The sequence below is a fragment of the Oncorhynchus keta genome, chromosome 35 (assembly GCF_023373465.1).
Source record: "Oncorhynchus keta strain PuntledgeMale-10-30-2019 chromosome 35, Oket_V2, whole genome shotgun sequence".
In the NCBI taxonomy this organism is placed as follows: domain Eukaryota; kingdom Metazoa; phylum Chordata; class Actinopteri; order Salmoniformes; family Salmonidae; genus Oncorhynchus; species Oncorhynchus keta.
The window spans coordinates 76,012,393-76,033,017 of NC_068455.1; the positions used below are offsets into that span (position 1 = coordinate 76,012,393).

A 20,625-nucleotide genomic window follows, 5' to 3' on the forward strand; every position below is an offset into this window, starting at 1 on the left:
CTTTAGTTATCCCCTGTTCTCTCTCTCTCCCCCTGTTCTCTCTAGTTATCCCCTGTTCTCTCTCTCTCTCCCCCCTGTTCTCTCTCTCTACCCCCTGTTCTCTCTCTCTACCCCCTGTTCTCTCTACCCCCTGTTCTCTCTCTCTCTACCCCCCTGTTCTCTCTCTCTCCCCCTGTTCTCTTTAGTTATCCCCTGTTCTCTCTCTCTCTCCCCCCCTTTTTCTCTCTAGTTATCCCTTGTTCTCTCTAGTTATCCCCTGTTCTCTCTCTCCACCCCCCCCTGTTCTCTCTACCCCCTGTTCTCTCTCTCTCTCTACCCCCTGTTCTCTCTCTCTCCCCCTGTTCTCTCTAGTTATCCCCTGTAGTTCTCCCCTGTTCTCTCTCTCTCTCTCCCCCCTGTTCTCTCTCTCTCACCTGTTCTCTCTCTCTCTCTCTCTCTCTCTCTCTCTCTCTCTCTCTCTCTCTCTCTCTTTTCCCCCTCGTTTCATTTTCCAATACTCACCGACTGTATGTGTAGGCTACGACTTCCTCTCTCACTCTCTCTCTCCGTTCACTCTGTTTTCCTCTCTACAGTCCTTCGACCTCCCTCTCTTCCCCCTCCTCATCTCCTCCCCTCCCCCTCAATCACCCCCCTCCTCCTCTCCCCCTCCTCCTCCCCTCCCCCTCATCACCCCCCCCTTCCCCCACCTCCTCCCCCTCCATAACCTCCTCTACAGTGATCTACTCATTCCCCTTCCTCTCTCTCTTGCTCTTCCTCTCCTCGTCTCTCCTCCCTCTACTCTGCACCCCCTCCATTTCTCCTCTCTTCCCCTCCTGTCCCCCACACTGCCTCTCTCTCCTCCCCTCCCTCTCCTCTGCACTCCCTCTCTCTTCCCCCTCCCTCTCTCTCCTCTGCACTCCCTTTCTATCTTCCCCCTCCCTCTTCCCCCCACCCTCCCTTTCTTCTATTTTCCTCTCCCTCCCCTCCCGCCCTCTCTCTAGAGCTCTCTCTCTGTTTGTTAGCCCTGTCTGTCTGTCTGTCTGTCTGTCTGTCTGTCTGTCTGTCTGTCTGTCTGTCTGTCTGTCTGTCTGTGTTCATCCTGTGAGGCCTGCTGTAGCAGATATATCATTTTCCTCCTAACCAGCTCGCTCTGTCTGAACACACACACCAGAGAACTCTCGTATACACAGGTCTATCAGCTGGTGAAATTAGGACAAATAAAACTGACATGACACTGTGTGTGTGTGTGTGTGTGTGTGTGTGTGTGTGTGTGTGTGTGTGTGTGTGTGTGTGTGTGTGTGTGTGTGTGTGTGTGTGTGTGTGTGTGTGTGTGTGTGTGTGTGTGTGTGTGTGTGTGTGTGAGAGAGTGGAGAGGAAGGCATTATCTGGTTGCAGATACCAGCACTGGCTACATCTTCATCTTAGTATTCAGCCTGTGACAAATGATTCATTCATATTTTTTAAGACAAAAGCAAACCAATGTTGTTCACATTAGATGGAGAAAATGTAGATGTAATGGAAGGAATGCAAGGAAGACAGTAGAGAGAGAGAGAAATAATGAGGCAGAGAGAGAGAATAAGGGAGAGAGAGAGAGAGAGAATAAGGGAGAGAGAGATAAATAATGAGGGAGAGAGAGAGAGAAAGAGAGAGAAAGAATAAGGGATAGAGAGCATGACTAGAAGTCTAGTAGCATAACAACCCCTAGTCCTTGGGAACTTCGTGAATATCTGAAAGAATTGGATAGGTTTAAGCAATATGGTAGTAACTTCAACAAGCTAGGAGGAACATTCACCTCCATATTGCTTACACCTATCCAGTCCTTACAGATCTCCTGTGTGATAGAGGCTAAGTCGCTGTTTCTGTACAGGCCGTTAGTTACTCCTCCACACCCAAACAGTAGTAGTTTAGGCCATAACGGAAACCGTGGCGGGCTGCGAGTTCGAACTCCATGACCCCCCCCCCCGTCGCGCCCCTCTTCCCAAAAGCCATCTCCCCGTCGCGAGACAGATTACACCAAGACAAAGGGTTGTAGGCGGGGCTTTACTGAGGGGGCCATCTGTGTGCGTGAGTGAGTGAGTGCGTGCGTGCGTGGTTGCGTGTGTGTGTGTGTGTGTGTTTGTGAAATAGACAGCATATAGGCCTGTATGAAACTCAACATATGGATGGGATGCCTTCCATAAAGGGCTCGGAAAAGAATGGTCTACCCAAGAAATGGCGCGCACATCATTGTCAAATGATTAATAACATAACCTGCTATTCAACAGCAGCAGTGTCATGTTCTGTAGTCAGTATTTAGGTGTACAGATAAAAAAAAAAAACGAATATAACGATAAAATGCATGATGGACTATGGCAAGGCGCTATTTCAGTTAGATGTAATTACCCATTCTATAATGGTCATTTTGTGGAACTTTTCCGAGTAGCATCTTGTCCCATACCGCCATCCTGTGGCCAAACGTGGGAATGTATATTCCATGAAGACCACAACCTCAAGATCAAAGATGAAAAGTTATTCTTCAGATGTACGAGATCTTACGTTTCTTGGCAATTTCTCGCTTGGAATAGCCTTCATTTCTCAGATCAAGTATAGACTGACGAGTTTCAGAAGAAAGTTATTTGTTTCTGGCCATTTTGAGCCTGTAAACGCTCTCCCTTTCTTCTATCCGGAAAATGTCAACCACTTTGAAAGTTTCTTCAGATACAGTCGAAAAAAACATCCAGCGCTATGATGATACTGGCTCTCATGAGGACCGCCACATGAAAGGAAGACGCAGAGTTGCCTCTGCTGCAGAGGATAAGTTCATTAGTTACAAGCCTGATTCACGCAGCCCAAATAAATGCTTCAGAGTTTAAAGTAACAGACGCATCTGAACATCAACTGTCCAGAGGAGACCATGGGAATCAGGCCTTCATGGTCGACTTGCTGCAAAGAAACCACTACTAAAGGACACCAATAAGATGAAGATACCTGCTTGGAAATCTGTCCTTTGGTCTGATGAGTCCAAATTTGAGATTTCTGGTTCCAATCGCTGTGTCTTTGATGATCTCTGCATGTGTGGTTCCAACCATGAAGCATGAAGGAGGAGGTGTGATAGTGTGGGGGTGCTTTGCTGGTGACACTGTCAGTGATTTATTTAGAATTCAAGGCACGATTAATCTGCATGGCTACCACAGCATTCTGCAGCGATACGCCGTCTCATCTGGTTTGCGCTTAGTGGGATTATTTTATATTTTTCAACAGGACAACCCCAGGCTGTGTAAGAGTATTTTACCCAGAATTAGAATGATGGAGTGCTGCATCAGATGACCTGTCCTCCACAATCCCCCGACTTCAACCCAATTGAGATGGTTTGGGATGAGTTGGACCGCAGAGTGAAGGAAAAGCAGCCGACAAGTGCTCAGCATATGTGGGAACTCCTTCAAAACTGTTGGAAAATCATTCCAGGTGAAGCTGGTTGAGAGAATGTCAAGAATGTGCAAAGCTGTCATCAAGGCAAAGGGTGGCTACTTTGGGGAATCGTGGCTTATAATATACTACCTAAACGAAAGATTCTCAATGAGGAATGGTGTTGCACTTGATGGAGGGAACATATAGCCTCGTGGTCAGAGCGTTGGACTAGTAACTGGGAGGTTGCAAGTTCAAACTCACGAGCTGACAAGGTACAAATCTGTCGTTCTGCCCCTGAACAGGCATTGTTCCTAGGCCGTCATTGAAAATAAGAATTTGTTCTTAGCTGACTTGCCTAGGTAAATAAAGATATTTCGATATCCTCTTACACATTGCTGTAGGTGACATCGTGAAAGTGAAGTGTAAAGAGGAAAAGAAAATGAAATCAGAAATGTACATTTTAGCAGAGGCTCTCATCCAGAGGGATTTATAGTAAGTTTCGTACTGGTGAAATCCATAACCCAGGCATTGCGAGCACCATGCTATACCAACTAAGACAGTGTTGATTCAGCATAGTAGGCTTTTTGACAACCATGCCTCAATAGCAGAAATCCATTTATTGTCTCCAAAAATATTGCCTACCTCAACCCCTCTTAAATAATTACTATAATCATTATTAATATTTCTACAACAAAATAAAAGTTTAAAAAATAATAATAATAATAATATACAACGTGTATTTGTATCATTTTCATTTTTAAAAATGTATTTAATCTTTTTTTTAACTAGGCAAATCAGTTAAGAACTAATTCTTATTTACAATGATGGCCTACCAAAAGGCAAAAGGCCTCCTGCGGGTACGGGGCCTGATAAATATACAATATAAACATAGGACAAAACACACATCACAACACTACACAAAGAGAGACCTAAAGACAACAGCATAGCAAGGCAGCAAATCCTAATGAATCAAATGAAAAAGATCAAAGATAATCAAGTTATAGATTTTAGAGACAATAATAATTGACAATCATGTGTAACATCCTAAATGCCTAAAGACGCGGTGTCGTCATTTCCCCCGAAGCGTTACTGTTCGGTCGGAGGAGGAAGAGGAAGAGGGAGGGAGGAAGGAGAGGAAGAGGGACTTGGGCCAAGACACGTAATTCACCCCCTTTTCTCTTGGCGCCAATCTGGCGGAGAAAAAAAAAACTATTTTGGGGTTTTATTTTTTTTGGTCGTTTGGTCAACTTTAGTGAAATCAATCGTGAGCATATTATTTTGTAGCCAGTGGCGCGAGGTAGTTTGCTAAATCGCTGTAGCATTTTTACATAATCTTGCCCCCTTTTTCCTTTCTCTCCCCCAAAGAAACCTCATTCACTGAGCGACTAAGTTAGCTTGATAGCAACAGCAAGACACAGCGGTCGTTTACAACAAAACAGCGACATGGGGGTGAGTTTTGACCGTCTGTGTTTTGTGTTTGTGTCTTTTTTTTTTTGTTGCATCAAACAAAGACGGTGTTTCGGATAAACGATGATTCCCCGGTGAGGGACGGAGGACAAAAGTCCCCAAGTGGCTCTTACAAAAGCTAGCTAGTTACACAGTCCGCTAGCTAACTAAAAAAAAATAATATATAACCCCGCTTTGTGATTGCAGTGGCTCGTTTTAACCACTATCGATTGCACCGGTTTTTATTTAGATGTTGTTGTTGTTGTTGTTGTTGTAGGGGGGCCCTTTGGTGCAGCGTTGTCCCGTGTGTTGTTCATGTCTGGTGTCTTAGCTTAGCCACTTCAATTAGCTGGGAATCCATTTTTTTTTTGTGTGTGTTAAAGAAAGGTTTCTCATCATAACTACCGTAGTTAAGTTGAACCTACACCCTGCTAACTAACCTCCTGAAGTAGTTCTCACCTGTTCAGAATATATTTTGATAATGACTAGCTCGATTTATGTTTTTTTTTAAGAACCCAAATGCATGTATTTTAGCTGGTGTGGGAAGCAATAGCATAACTAGCTGGCTAGTTTGCCAGTAAGGTATTAAAAACTAAGTTCCCGAAAACGCACCTCCGAAGCTAATAACGAGGCACGTGTTCCCGATTTGCTTCCTGTAAACGAGTGAATGTTGTAGCTCGAGATCCGCTCATTACCACATGCTGACCATACATGTGTTTGTTCCTGTTGTTATCATACCCGTCCTTCATTGTCTACCTCTTTCGGGGTATGTAAGGTATAATAAGGCGTTGCACTTTAGTCTCTGAGTGCGCCTGTCATTTAAAACCATGCATTCGGCGTTCCTGTTTTTGTCTTTGAAGCACTATTGGTGTTGTTGTACACAGGTGTACTAGTCCCTGACTTCATTCGTCATGTTCAAACACATATGCCGCCTTCTGCTTGAAGATTGACCAACTGATATGCACCCCCCAATTCCATCTCTCTCTCTCCCCCTCCATCCCTCTCTCTCTCCCCCCTCTATCTCTCCCCCCATCCATCACTCTCTCTCTCCCCCTCCATCACTCTCTCTCTCCCCCCATCCATCTCTCCCCCTCCATCCTCTCTCTCTCCCCCTCCATCCCTCTCTCTCTCCCCCTCCATCCCTCTCTCTCTTCCCCCTCCATCCCTCTCTCTCTTCCCCCTCCATCCCTCTCCATCCTCCCCTCCATCCCTCTCTCTCTTCCCCCTCCATCACTCTCTCTCTCCCCCCCTCCATCCTCTCTCTCTCCCCCTCCATCCTCTCTCTCTCCCCCTCCATCCTCTCTCTCTCTCCCCCTCCATCCCTCTCTCTCCCCCCCTCCATCCCTCTCTCTCCCTCCTCCCCTCCATACCTCTCTCTCTCCCCCTCCATCCCTCTCTCTCTCCCCCTCCATCCCTCTCTCTCTCCCCCTCCATCCCTCTCTCTCCCCCCTCCATCCCTCTCTCTCTCCCCCTCCATCCATCTCTCTCTCCCCCTCCATCCATCTCTCTCTCCCCCTCCATCCATCTCTCTCTCTCCCCCTCCATCCATCTCTCTCTCTCCCCCTCTATCCATCTCTCTCTCCCCCCTCCATCCATCTCTCTCCCCCCATCCATCCATCTCTCTCCCCCTCCATCCATCTCTCTCCCCCTCCATCCATCTCTCTCCCCCTCCATCCATCTCTCTCCCCCTCCATCCATCTCTCTCCCCCCTCCATCCATCTCTCTCCCCCCATCCATCCATCTCTCTCTCCCCCTCCATCCATCTCTCTCTCCCCCTCCATCCATCTCTCTCTCCCCCTCCATCCATCTCTCTCTCTCCCCCTCCATCCCTCTCTCTCTCTCCCCCTCCATCCCTCTCTCTCTCTCTCCTCCCTCCATCCATCTCTCTCTGCCCCCTCCATCCCTCTCTCTCCCCCTCCATCCCTCTCTCTCCCCCTCTCCATCCCCTCTCTCTCCCCCTCCACCCGTCTCTCTCTCCCCCCTCCATCCGTCTCTCTCTCCCCCTCCATCCGTCTCTCTCTCCCCCTCCATCCCTCTCTCTCTGCCCCCTCCATCCCTCTCTCTCTCTGCCCCCTCCATCCCTCTCTCTCTCTGCCCCCTCCATCCCTCTCTCTCTCTGCCCCCTCCATCCCTCTCTCTCTCTGCCCCCTCCATCCCTCTCTCTCTCTGCCCCCTCCATCCCTCTCTCTCTCTGCCCCCTCCATCCCTCTCTCTCTCTGCCCCCTCCATCCCTCTCTCTCTCTGCCCCCTCCATCCCTCTCTCTCTGCCCCCTCCATCCCTCTCTCTCTGCCCCCTCCATCCCTCTCTCTCTGCCCCCTCCATCCCTCTCTCTCTGCCCCCTCCCTCCCTCTCTCTCTGCCCCCTCCATCCCTCTCTCTCTGCCCCCTCCATCCCTCTCTCTCTGCCCCCTCCATCCCTCTCTCTCTGCCCCCTCCATCCCTCTCTCTCTGCCCCCTCCATCCCTCTCTCTCTGCCCCCTCCATCCCTCTCTCTCTGCCCCCTCCATCCCTCTCTCTCTGCCCCCTCCATCCCTCTCTCTCTGCCCCCTCCATCCCTCTCTCTCTGCCCCCTCCATCCCTCTCTCTCTCCCCCTCCATCCCTCTCTCTCCCCCTCCATCCCTCTCTCTCCCCCTCCATCCCCTCTCTCTCCCCCTCCATCCATCCATCTCTCTCTGCCCCCTCCATCCCTCTCTCTCTCTCCCCCCATACATCCCTCTCTCTCTCTCTCCCCCCTCCATCCCTCTCTCCCCTCTCTCTCTCCCCCTCCATCCCTCTCTCCCCTCTCTCTCTCCCCCTCCATCCCTCTCTCTCTGCCCCCTCCATCCCTCTCTCTCTGCCCCCTCCATCCCTCTCTCTCTGCCCCCTCCATCCCTCTCTCTCTGCCCCCTCTATCCCTCTCTCTCTGCCCCCTCTATCCCTCTCTCTCTGCCCCCTCCCTCCCTCTCTCTCTCTCCCCTCCATCCCTCTCTCTCTGTCCCCTCCATCCCTCTCTCTCTTCCCTCTCTCTCCCCTCTCTCTCATCCCTCTCTCTCCCCCCTCCATCCCTCTCTCTCTCCCCCCTCCATCCCTCTCTCTCTCTGCCCCCTCTATCCCTCTCTCTCTGCCCCCTCCATCCCTCTCTCTGCCCCCTCTATCCCTCTCTCTCTGCCCCCTCCATCCCTCTCTCTCTGCCCCCTCCATCCCTCTCTCTCTGCCCCCTCCATCTCTCTCCCCTCTCTCTCATCTCTCTCTCTCCCCCTCCATCCCTCTCTCTCTCTGCCCCCTCCATCCCTCTCTCTCTGCCCCCTCCATCCCTCTCTCTCTCTGCCCCCTCCATCCCTCTCTCGCTCTCTGCCCCCTCCATCCCTCTCTCTCTCTCTGCCCCCTCCATCTCTCTCTCTCTCTGCCCCCTCCATCCCTCTCTCTCTCTGCCCCCTCCATCCCTCTCTCTCTCTCCCCCCTCCATCCCTCTCTCTCTCTCCCCCCCCCTCCCTCTCTCTCTCTGCCCCCTCCATCCCTCTCTCTCTCTCCCCCCTCCATCCCTCTCTCTCTCTCTGCCCCCTCCATCCCTCTCTCTCTCTCTGCCCCCTCCATCCCTCTCTCTCTCTGCCCCCTCCATCCCTCTCTCTCTCTGCCCCCTCCATCCCTCTCTCTCCCCCCTCTCCAGAGGAAGTCAAACAAAGCGAAGGAGAAGAAGCAGGCTCGCCTGGCGGAGAGGGCAGCCATGGATGCAGTGTGTGCCAAGGTGGACGCAGCCAATAAGGTGAGGGGACAGAGGGTAGGGGACCAATAAGGTGAGGGGACAGAGGGTAGGGGACCAATAAGGTGAGGGGACAGAGGGTAGGGGACCAATAAGGTGAGGGGACAGAGGGTAGGGGACCAATAAGGTGAGGGGACAGAGGGTAGGGGACCAATAAGGTGAGGGGACAGAGTGTAGGGGACCAATAAGGTGAAGGGACAGAGGGTAGGGGACCAATAAGGTGAGGGGACAGAGGGTAGGGGACCAATAAGTTGACTGACTTTCAATTTGTCTTTCAGTGATTACTATTTTTTTTTCACCTTTATTTAACCAGGTAGGCCAGTTGAGAACAAGTTCTCATTTACAACTGATACCTGGCCAAGATAAAGCAAAGCAGTTCGACACAAACAACAACAGAGTTACACATGGAATAAACAAGCGTACAGTCAATAACACAATAGGGGGAAAAACATCTATATACAGTGTGTGCAAATAAATAGGCAATAAATAGGCCATAGTGGTGAAATAATGGTGAAATAATTACAATTTAGCAATTCAATACTGGAGTGATAGATGTGCAGAAGATGATGTGCACGTATAGATACTGGGGTGCAAAGGAGCTAAATAAATAAATAGCAGTATGGGGATGAGGTAGTTGGATGGGCTATTTATAGATGGGCTATGTACAGGTGCAGTGATCTGTGAGCTGCTCTGACAGCTGATGTTTAAAGTTAGTGAGGGAGATGTGAGTCTCCAGCTTCAGTGATTTTTGCAGTTCGTTCCAGTCATTGGCAGCAGAGAACTAGAAGTAAAGGAGGAATTGGCTTTGGAATATACCTGCTGGAGAGCGTGCTACGGGTGGGTGCTGTTATGGTGACCAGTGAGATATACCTGCACGCGTGCTGCTATGGTGACCAGTGAGATATACCTGCTGGAGCGCGTGCTACGGGTGGGTGCTGCTATGGTGACCAGTGAGATATACCTGCTGGAGCGTGTGCTATGAGTGGGTGCTGCTATGGTGACCAGTGAGCTGAGATAAGGCGGGGCTTTACCTAGCAAAGACTTATAGATGACCTGGAGCCAGTGGGTTTAGTGACGAGTATGAAGCGAGGGCCAGCCAACGAGAACGAGAGCATACAGGTCGCAGTGGTGGGTAGTATATGGAGCTTTGGTGACAAAATGGATGGCACTGTGATAGACTGCACCCAATTTGTTGAGTAGAGTGTTGGAGGCTATTTTGTAAATGACATCACCGAAGTCAAGGATCGGTAGGATAGTCAGTTTTACGAAAGGTAAAACAGCATGAGTGAAGGAGGCTTCGTTGCGAAATAGGAAGCCGATTCTAGATTTAATTTAATGTGAGTCTGGAAGGAGAGTTTACATTCTAACCAGACATCTAGGTATTTGTGCTTGTCCACCTATTCAGAACCGTCCTGAGTAGTGATGCTGGACGGGCGGGCAGCGATCGGTTGAAGAGCATGCATTTAGTTTTACTTGCGTTTAAGAGCAGTTGGAAGCCACGGAAGGAGAGTTGTATGGCATTGAAGCTCGTCTGGAGGTTTGTTAACACAGTGTCCAAAGAAGGGCCAGAAGTATACAGAATGGTGTCGTCTGCGTAGAGGTTGATCAGAGGAACACCAGCAGCAAGAGCAACATCATTGATGTATACAGAGAAAAGAGTCGGCCTGAGAATTGAACCCTGTGGCACCCCCATAGAGACTGCCAGGGGTCCGGACAACAGGCCCTCCGATTTGACACACTGAACTCTATCAGAGAAGTAGTTGGTGAACCAGACGAGGCAATCGTTTGCGAAACCAAGGCTGTCGAGTCTGCCAATGAGGATGTGGTGATTGACAGAGTCGAAAGCCTTGGCCAGGTCGATGAATACGGCTGCACAGTATTGTCTCTTATCGATGGCGGTTATGATGTCGTTTAGTACCTTGAGCGTGGCTGAGGTGCACCCGTGACCGGCTCGGAAACCAGATTGCATAGCGGAGCAGGTACGGTGGGATTCGAAATGGTCGGTAATCTGTTTGTTAACTTGGCTTTCAAAGACCTTAAAGGCAGGGCAGGATGGATATAGGTCTGTAGCAGTTTGGGTCTAGAGTGTCTCCCCCTTTGAAGAGGGGGATGACTGCGGCAGCTTTCCAATCTTTGGGGATCTCAGACGATACGGAAGAGAAGTTGATCAGGCTAGTAATAGGGGTTGCAACAATTTCGGCAGATCATTTTTAGAAAGAGAGGGTCCAGATTGTCTAGCCCAGCTGATTTGTACGGGTCCAGATTTTGCAGCTCTTTCAGAAATCAGTTATTTGGATTTGGGTGAAGGAGAAATGGAGGAGGCTTGGGCAAGTTTCTGTGGGGGGTGCAGGGCTGTTGACCGGGGTAGGGGGAGCCAGGTGGAAAGCATAATATAATAATAATAATAAAGCATGGCCTGTTGTTGGATGATGAGCATTTTTCTACCTCCTCAACCCTATTGGTCACTCCCTTCCCCCGGAACTCCTTCTTCCCCCCCCCCGGACCTCCTTCTTCCCACCCCCCCCCCCACCCCCGACCTTCTTTTAAGCATTTTGAAAGGGAGGTTTGGACAGGTGTGAGGAATCAAGGAAAGATATTAATTGAAAAAGAGCTTCAGTTTTTCATGATTGTGTGACTGCATCTGACTGTAGCTCATACGTCTCTCTCTGTTTCTCTCTGTGTCGGTGTCTGTCTCTGTGTCTGTCTCTGTGTCGGTGTCTGTCTCTGTGTCGGTGTCTGTCTCTGTGTCGGTGTCTGTCTCTGTGTCGGTGTCTGTCTCTGTGTCGGTGTCTGTCTCTGTGTCGGTGTCTGTCTCTGTGTCGGTGTCTGTCTCTGTGTCGGTGTCTGTCTCTGTGTCGGTGTCTGTCTCTGTGTCGGTGTCTGTCTCTGTGTCGGTGTCTGTCTCTGTGTCGGTGTCTGTCTCTGTGTCGGTGTCTGTGTCGGTGTCTGTCTCTGTGTCGGTGTCTGTCTCTGTGTCGGTGTCTGTCTCTGTGTCGGTGTCTGTCTCTGTGTCGGTGTCTGTGTCTGTGTCGGTGTCTGTCTCTGTGTCGGTGTCTGTCTCTGTGTCGGTGTCTGTCTCTGTGTCGGTGTCTGTCTCTGTGTCGGTGTCTGTCTCGGTGTCTGTCTCGGTGTCTGTCTCGGTGTCTGTCTCGGTGTCGGTGTCTGTGTCTGTGTCGGTGTCTGTCTCTGTGTCGGTGTCTGTCTCTGTGTCGGTGTCTGTCTCTGTGTCGGTGTCTGTCTCTGTGTCGGTGTCTGTCTCTGTGTCGGTGTCTGTCTCTGTGTCGGTGTCTGTGTCTGTCTCTGTGTGGTGTCTGTCTCTGTGTCTGTCTGTGTCGGTGTCTGTCTCTGTGTGTCTGTCTCTGTGTGTGTCTGTCTCTGTGTCGTGTCTGTCTCGGTGTCTGTCTCTGTGTCGGTGTCTGTCTCTGTGTCGGTGTCTGTCTCTGTGTCGGTGTCTGTGTCTGTCTCGGTGTCTGTCTCGGTGTCTGTCTCGGTGTCTGTCTCGGTGTCTGTCTCGGTGTCTGTCTCGGTGTCTGTGTCGGTGTCTGTCTCTCTGTGTGTCGGTGTCTGTCTCTCTGTGTGTCTCTGTGTGTCTCTCTGTCTCTGTGTGTCTCTCTGTCTCTGTGTGTCTCTCTGTCTCTGTGTGTCTCTCTGTCTCTGTGTGTCTCTCTGTCTCTGTGTGTCTCTCTGTCTCTGTGTGTCTCTCTGTCTCTGTGTGTCTCTCTGTCTCTGTGTGTCTCTCTGTCTCTGTGTGTCTCTCTGTCTCTGTGTGTCTCTCTGTCTCTGTGTGTCTCTCTGTCTCTGTGTGTCTCTCTGTCTCTGTGTGTCTCTCTGTCTCTGTGTCTCTCTGTCTCTGTGTGTCTCTCTGTCTCTGTGTGTCTCTCTGTCTCTGTGTCTCTCTGTCTCTGTGTCTCTCTCTGTGTGTGTCTCTCTGTGTGTCTCTCTGTCTCTGTGTGTCTCTCTGTCTCTGTGTGTCTCTCTGTCTCTGTGTGTCTCTCTGTCTCTGTGTGTCTCTCTGTCTCTGTGTGTCTCTCTGTCTCTGTGTGTCTCTGTCTCTGTGTGTCTCTCTCTCTGTGTGTCTCTCTCTCTGTGTGTCTCTCTCTCTGTGTGTCTCTCTGTCTCTGTGTGTCTCTCTGTCTCTGTGTGTCTCTCTGTCTCTGTGTGTCTCTCTGTCTCTGTGTGTCTCTCTGTCTCTGTGTGTCTCTCTGTCTCTGTGTGTCTCTCTGTCTCTGTGTGTCTCTCTGTCTCTGTGTGTCTCTGTGTGTCTCTCTGTGTCTCTCTGTGTGTCTCTCTGTCTCTGTGTGTCTCTGTGTGTCTCTCTGTCTCTGTGTGTCTCTCTGTCTCTGTGTCTGTGTGTCTCTCTGTCTCTGTGTCTGTGTGTCTCTCTGTCTCTGTGTCTCTGTGTGTGTCTCTGTGTGTCTCTGTCTCTCCTCTCTCTCTGTGTCTCTGTCTCTCTGTGTCTCTGTCTCTCTCTCCTCTCTCTCTCTCTGTCTCTGTGTGTCTCTGTGTCTCTCTGTCTCTGTGTCTCTCTCTCTGTGTGTCTCTCTCTCTGTGTGTCTCTCTCTCTGTGTGTCTCTCTCTCTGTGTGTCTCTCTCTCTGTGTGTCTCTCTGTCTCTGTGTGTCTCTCTGTCTCTGTGTGTCTCTCTGTCTCTGTGTGTCTCTCTGTCTCTGTGTGTCTCTCTGTCTCTGTGTGTCTCTCTGTCTCTGTGTGTCTCTCTGTCTCTGTGTGTCTCTCTGTGTGTCTCTCTGTCTCTGTGTGTCTCTCTGTCTCTGTGTGTCTCTGTGTGTCTCTCTGTCTCTGTGTGTCTCTCTGTCTCTGTGTCTGTGTGTCTCTCTGTCTCTGTGTCTGTGTGTCTCTCTGTCTCTGTGTCTCTGTGTGTCTCTGTCTCTGTGTGTCTCTGTCTCTCCTCTCTCTCTGTGTCTCTGTCTCTCTCTCCTCTCTCTCTCTCTGTCTCTGTCTCTCTCTCTCTGTGTCTCTGTCTCTCTCTCCTCTCTCTCCTCTCTCTCTCTCTGTGTCTCTGTCTCTCTCTCTCTGTGTCTGTGTCTCTGTCTCTCTCTCTCTCTCTCTGTGTCTCTCTCTGTGTCTCTCTCTCTCTCTCTGTGTCTCTCTCTGTGTCTCTCTCTGTGTGTCTCTCTCTCTCTGTGTCTGTTTCTCTGTTTCTCTGTCTCTCTCTCTCTCTGTGTCTCTCTCTGTGTCTCTGTGTCTCTGTCTCTCTCTCTGTCTCTCTCCTCCCACAGCTGGACGACCCTTTGGCTGCTTTCCCAGTCTTCAAAAAGTATGACAGAAACGGGTAAGAGATTGTCCACCTCTATTACTATGGGTGTTGTCTACTGACTCTGGCTGATAAGTGGCGACTGACTCTGGCTGATAAGTGGCTACTGACTCTGGCTGATAAGTGGCTACTGACTCTGGCTGATAAGTGGCTACTGACTCTGGCTGATAAGTGGCTACTGACTCTGGCTGATAAGTGGCTACTGACTCTGGCTGATAAGTGGCTACTGACTCTGGCTGATAAGTGGCTACTGACTCTGGCTGATAAGTGGCTACTGACTCTGGCTGATAAGTGGCTACTGACTCTGGCTGATAAGTGGCTACTGACTCTGGCTGATAAGTGGCTACTGACTCTGGCTGATAAGTGGCTACTGACTCTGGCTGATAAGTGGCTACTGACTCTGGCTGATAAGTGGCTACTGACTCTGGCTGATAAGTGGCTACTGACTCTGGCTGATAAGTGGCTACTGACTCTGGCTGATAAGTGGCTACTGACTCTGGCTGATAAGTGGCTACTGACTCTGGCTGATAAACAGAGATTGCTCAGCTAACTGCTCTATTGATCTTCCAGATTGAATCTCCAGATCGAGTGTAAGAGAGTGTCCACTCTCAACCCCATGTCTGTGGAGTGGGCCTACGAGCTGACCCGGACCAACATGCAAACACTGTAAGGAGGGAGGAAGGGAGGGAAGGAGGGAGGAGTGATGTCATTGGGGTGATGGATAGAACAGAACATTGTACTCCAAAATAAAATGACGACAACTAAAATACAACCCCCCCTCCTTCCAGACATGAGGCCAATAACACACTGTCCATATTATCAGTGTTCAGAGCGTTATCACCTGATGTGGCTAGAAATAAATGGGCTGAGGGTTGACCGTCTGCATGTACCCCACTGTGCTAATCATTAGCTAGATCAACTCTATCAACAAGCTAGCCTAAAGTTTAGTTAGCAACATATTGAAGACTTGGACCCCCGCTGCTAAAAACGCTGCTTCTAAAATGTCTTGGACTTGATAAATAAGTATAGTATAGTAACACTGGGAAGCTCAAGTGGTCCTCTTTTTCAAAATTGATTTCGAAGGAGTTACTTGCCATGGCATTGACTTGTGTACAATGACTGGAGTGAATATTCCTCTCCGTGTGTGGTACTGTAATTTGAATGCTCCCGGAGAGGAATATTATTTTGTCGCGTGAAGTGCGACAGGCTGAACAACTGAATTGGTCAATTATTCTGCTATGGGCTTGTCTGATTTTTGTGCTATAAATTACTTATGTTGTTGGTTCTGGAAATTCAAATAACCAAAGGTACCGGCGTCTCGGACCAGGCGGTACCCAGCCCGATTTAACTCCTGCTAACAGTCTTTACCCAATCACAACAAACTACTCACATTCCATCCAATCACGTAGGTCAGTGCTTGACATCTGACCTCTATGCTGCAGGTATGAGCAAAGCGAGTGGGGATGGAAGGAGAGAGAAAAGAGGGATGAGATGAAAGACGAGAGGGCGTGGTATCTGCTGGCTCGAGACACAGACTCCTCCCCCGTGGCCTTCTCTCACTTCCGATTCGATGTCGAGTGCGGGGAGGAGGTGCTATACTGGTAAGGGGGTTGTCACGGTCTCCTTTTACAGGAAGTGGCACTGACTGTTACTATAGCCACAGAGAGAATGACCCAGATATTTTGCTGGGTGTGTATATGTGAACCGTCCCATCAACGTTTCCACTCACTACCAAATACAGCCTTGCAAAGGTATCTACTGACCTTGGTGTTTTTCCTATTTTGTTGCATTACAACCTGTACATTTAAATCAGATTTTTATTTGGATTTCATGTAATGGACATTAACACAATAGTCCGAATTGGTGACATGAAATGGGAAAAAAAATAACTTGTTTCTAAAAAAATATATATATATATATTTTTTTTTAATGTAAGTTTTTAAAAACGGAAAAGTTGTGTGTGTGTATATGTATTCATCCCCTTTGCTATGGAGCTCCTAAAATAAGATCTGGTGCAAACAATTACCTTCAGAAGTCACATAATTAATTGAAGTCCACCTGTGTGCAATCCTAAGTGTCACATGAGCTCAGTGTATATATACACCTGTTCTGAAAGGCACCAGCGTCTGCAGTACCACCAAGCAAGCGGCACCATGAAGACCAAGGAGCTCTCCAAACAGGTCAGGGACAAAGTTGTGGAGAAGTACAGATCAGGGTTGGGTTATTAAAAAAAAAAGCAATATCAGAAACTTTGAACATCCCACGGAGCACCATTTTAAATCCATTATTAAAACATGGAAAGTATATGTCACCACGACAAGCCTGCCAGGAGAGAACCGCCCACCACAACTCGCCTGCCAGGAGAGAACCGCCCACCACAACTAGCCTGCCAGGAGAGAACCGCCCACCACAACTAGCCTGCCAGGAGAGAACCGCCCACCACAACTAACCTGCCAGGAGAGAACCGCCCACCACAACTAGCCTGCCAGGAGAGAACCGCCCACCACAACTAACCTGCCAGGAGAGAACCGCCCACCACAACTGCCAGGACCTGCCAGGAGAGAACCGCCCACCACAACTAACCTGCCAGGAGAGAACCGCCCACCACAACTAACCTGCCAGGAGAGAACCGCCCACCACAACTAACCTGCCAGGAGAGAACCGCCCCAGGAGAGAACCGCCCACCACAACTAGCCTGCCAGGAGAGAACCGCCCACCACAACTAACCTGCCAGGAGAGAACCGCCCACCACAACTAGCCTGCCAGGAGAGAACCGCCCACCACAACTAACCTGCCAGGAGAGAACCGCCCACCACAACTAACCTGCCAGGAGAGAACCGCCCACCACAACTAACCTGCCAGGAGAGAACCGCCCACCACAACTAGCCTGCCAGGAGAGAACCGCCCACCACAACTAGCCTGCCAGGAGAGAACCGCCCACCACAACTAGCCTGCCAGGAGAGAACCGCCCACCACAACTAACCTGCCAGGAGAGAACCGCCCACCACAACTAGCCTGCCAGGAGAGAACCGCCCACTGCCCCAGGAGAGAACCACCACAACTAGCCTGCCAGGAGAGAACTGCCCACCACAACTGCCCCAGGAGAGAACCACCACAACTAGCCTGCCAGGAGAGAACTGCCCACCACAACTAACCTGCCAGGAGAGAACCGCCCACCACAACTAGCCTGCCAGGAGAGAACTGCCCACCACAACTAGCCTGCCAGGAGAGAACTGCCCACCACAACTAACCTGCCAGGAGAGAACCGCCCACCACAACTAGGAGAGAACCTGCCAGGAGAGAACCGCCCACCACAACTAACCTGCCAGGAGAGAACCGCCCACCACAACTAACCTGCCAGGAGAGAACCGCCCCTGCCAGGAGAGAACCACAAACTAACCTGCCAGGAGAGAACCGCCCACCACAACTAACCTGCCGGGAGAGAACCGCCCACCACAACTCACAACAACTAACCTGCCAGGAGAGAACCGCCCACCACAACTAACCTGCCAGGAGAGAACCGCCCACCACAACTAACCTGCCAGGAGAGAACCGCCCACCACAACTAACCTGCCAGGAGAGAACCGCCCACCACAACTAACCTGCCAGGAGAGAACCGCCCACCACAACTAACCTGCCAGGAGAGAACCGCCCACCACAACTAACCTGCCAGGAGAGAACCGCCCACCAGAACTAACCTGCCAGGAGAGAACCGCCCACCACAACTAACCTGCCAGGAGAGAACCGCCCACCAAAACTCACGGACCAGGTGAGGAGGGCATTAATCAGAGAGGCAACAAAGAGACCACAGATAACTCTGAAGGAGCTGCAAAGCTCCACAACGGAGATTGGAGTATCTGTCCATAGGACCACTTTAAGCCGTGCACTCCACAGAGCTGGGCTTTGTGGAAGATTGGCCAGAAAAAAAGCCATTGCTCAATTAAAGAAAAAAATAAGCAAATGTTTGGTGTTGGCCAAAAGGCATGTAGGAGACTCCCTAAACAGATGGAAGAAGGTGCTCTGGTCAGAGGAGACTACAATTGAGCTTTTTGGACATTAAGGAAATCGCTATGTCTGGCACAAACCCAACACCTCATCACCCCGAAATTACTATCCCCACAGTGAAGCATGGTGGTGGCAGCATCATGCTATGGGGATGTTTTTCATCGGCAGGGACTAGGAAACGGGTCAGAATTGCAGGAATGATGGATGGTGCTAAATACAGGGAAATTCTTGAGGGAAACCTGTTTGTTTTCCAGGGATTTAAGACTGGGACGGAGGTTCACCTTCCAGCAGGACAATGACTCTAAGCATACTGCTAAAGCAACACTCGAGTGGTTTAAGGGGAGACATTTAAATGTCTTGGAATGGCCTGGACCTGAATCCAATTGAGAATCTGTGGTATGACTTAAAGATTGCTGTACACCAGCGGAACCCATCCAACTTGAAGGAGCTGGAGCAGGTTTGCCTTGATTAATGGGCAAAAATCCCAGTGGTTAGATGTGCCAAGCTTATAGAGACATACCCCAAGAGACTTGCAGCTGTAATTGCTGCAAAATGTGGCTCTACAAAATATTGACTTTGGGGGGATTGAATAGTTATGTACACTCAAGTTTTGTATTATTTCTGGTTTGTTTCACAAATATTTTGCATTTTCAAAGTGGTAGGCATGTTGTATGTTGTAAAATATGAAAAATGCCAAGGGGGTGAATACTTTGGCAAGACACTGTGGTGATGAGAGGAGGCCCAGTGGCAGGCAGTGGGAGAAGATGGAGCGAGATGGATTTTGGCCAACATTCTGCACATTTTCCCATCCATAAAACATTTGCTCTCAATGCAATTTTTGGTTTCCAAAAACTGTAATCTGTTATGAACAGTGGATAAACAGTTTTTTATTAAAATATATATATATATTATATATTTATTTATTTATTTTAATAAAAAACTTTGGCAACGGATAAAGTCAACAAAAGTTTTCTTTGAGTGCAAGAGTGAATTGAGTTCATGCACACTTAGAGTAGGTCTTCCCTAGCGGAAATACACAAATATATGCTAGAATGTGTCAATAGGATCTCACTAGCTCGTGCTTGGCTCTGCCCACCTCCTTGCTTGTTCTGCCCACTAGGATTCATTTTCTCTCATTGGAAACAACTGGCTCATCTTGGGTTAGTTATTAGCATCTTTGCTATAGCTAGTAGTATTGAAATGTTATTGTATAGTACAGTTTACTTTTTTGTTTATTTAAAAAAAAAATGTTTTAAATGTTTCCTTGTCTGAGGCTCCTGCCCTATGGTGATCTCCTATTCTGTAGTGTGTGAGGCAGCTTGTTGTTCAAGGAAACCCCCTGAGCAGGACACTAGTCTGTCGAAAGAGCCTTTTTCTTCTTGTAAATGTGAGCACACGTGAGGGGGGAAATCCCCTCCAACTGGTAATTACTTGTTGGTAATATCCCCCCTTTTTTTAAAGAGTCGGTTTTTTTTTGTTGTTGTTTTTCACCTTTATTTAACCAGGTAGGCTAGTTGAGAACACCTTTATTTAACCAGGTAGGCTAGTTGAGAACACCTTTATTTAACCAGGTGGGCTAGTTGAGAACACCTTTATTTAACCAGGTAGGCTAGTTGAGAACACCTTTATTTAACCAGGTGGGCTAGTTGAGAACACCTTTATTTAACCAGGTGGGCTAGTTGAGAACACCTTTATTTAACCAGGTAGGCCAGTTGAGAACACCTTTATTTAACCAGGTAGGCCAGTTGAGAACACCTTTATTTAACCAGGTAGGCTAGTTGAGAACACCTTTATTTAACCAGGTAGGCTAGTTGAGAACACCTTTATTTATCCAGGTAGGCTAGTTGAGAACACCTTTATTTATCCAGGTAGGCTAGTTGAGAACACCTTTATTTATCCAGGTAGGCTAGTTGAGAACACCTTTATTTAACCAGGTAGGCCAGTTGAGAACACCTTTATTTAACCAGGTAGGCTAGTTAACTTAAAGAGAACCCTTTATTTAACCAGGTAGGCTAGTTGAGAACACCTTTATTTAACCAGGTAGGCTAGTTGAGAACACCTTTATTTAACCAGGTAGGCTAGTTGAGAACACCTTTATTTAACCAGGTAGGCTAGTTGAGAACACCTTTGATTTAACCAGGTAGGCTAGTTGAGAACACCTTTATTTAACCAGGTAGGCTAGTTGAGAACACCTTTATTTAACCAGGTAGGCCAGTTGAGAACACCTTTATTTAACCAGGTAGGCTAGTTGAGAACAAGTTCTCATTTGCAAACCTGGCCAAAATAAAGCATAGCAGTGTGAACAGACAACACAGAGTTACACATGGAGTAAACAATTAGCAAGTCAATAACACAGTAGAAAAAATGGGCAGTCTATATACAATGTGTGCAAAAGGCATGAGGAGGTTGGCCAATAATACAATTTTGCAGATTAACACTGGAGTGATAAATGATCAGATGGTCATGTACAGGTAGAGATATTGGTGTGCAAAAGAGCAGAAAAGTAAATAAATGAAAACAGTATAAAAACAGTATGGGAATGAGGTAGGTGAAAAGGGTGAGCTATTTACCTATAGACTATGTACAACTGCAGCGATCGGTTAAAGTCGGATAGCTGATGTTTGAAGTTGGTGAGGGAGATAAAGTCTCAACTTCAGCATTTTGCAATTTGTTCCAGTCACAGGCAGCAGAGTAATGGAACGAAATATGCTAGAATGAGGTGTTGGCTTTAGGGATGATCAGTGAGATACACGTGCTGGAGCGCGTGCCCACGGATGGGTGTTGCCATCGTGACCAG

The 20,625-nt window shown here is 48.9% G+C and overlaps 1 protein-coding gene and 1 long non-coding RNA gene across 4 annotated transcripts in view; one reads left to right on the forward strand and one right to left on the reverse strand.

The window, feature by feature from the left end:
- Positions 1–4,460: 4,460 nt before the first annotated feature.
- Positions 4,461–20,625, forward strand: part of naa40 (N-alpha-acetyltransferase 40, NatD catalytic subunit) — a 25,797-nt gene continuing 9,632 nt past the window's right edge. Inside the window, exons 1-6 of one of the 3 annotated variants that reach the window (XM_052497769.1) lie at positions 4,461–4,630; positions 4,732–4,815; positions 8,460–8,555; positions 13,789–13,841; positions 14,394–14,489; positions 15,266–15,424. In XM_052497769.1, the coding sequence (XP_052353729.1) occupies positions 4,810–4,815; positions 8,460–8,555; positions 13,789–13,841; positions 14,394–14,489; positions 15,266–15,424 (410 nt within the window). In that variant the 5' untranslated portion in view covers positions 4,461–4,630; positions 4,732–4,809. Of the gene's footprint in view, positions 4,816–8,459; positions 8,556–13,788; positions 13,842–14,393; positions 14,490–15,265; positions 15,425–20,625 lie in introns of all 3 variants that reach the window. The other 2 variants (XM_052497770.1, XM_052497768.1) reach the window with 2 other exon arrangements.
- LOC127916261 (uncharacterized) lies at positions 15,803–16,826 on the reverse strand. Its single transcript, XR_008094189.1, has 3 exons — positions 16,615–16,826; positions 16,375–16,470; positions 15,803–16,273 (listed from the first exon to the last, which is right to left on the reverse strand). It is a non-coding gene; the product is annotated as an uncharacterized LOC127916261 (long non-coding RNA).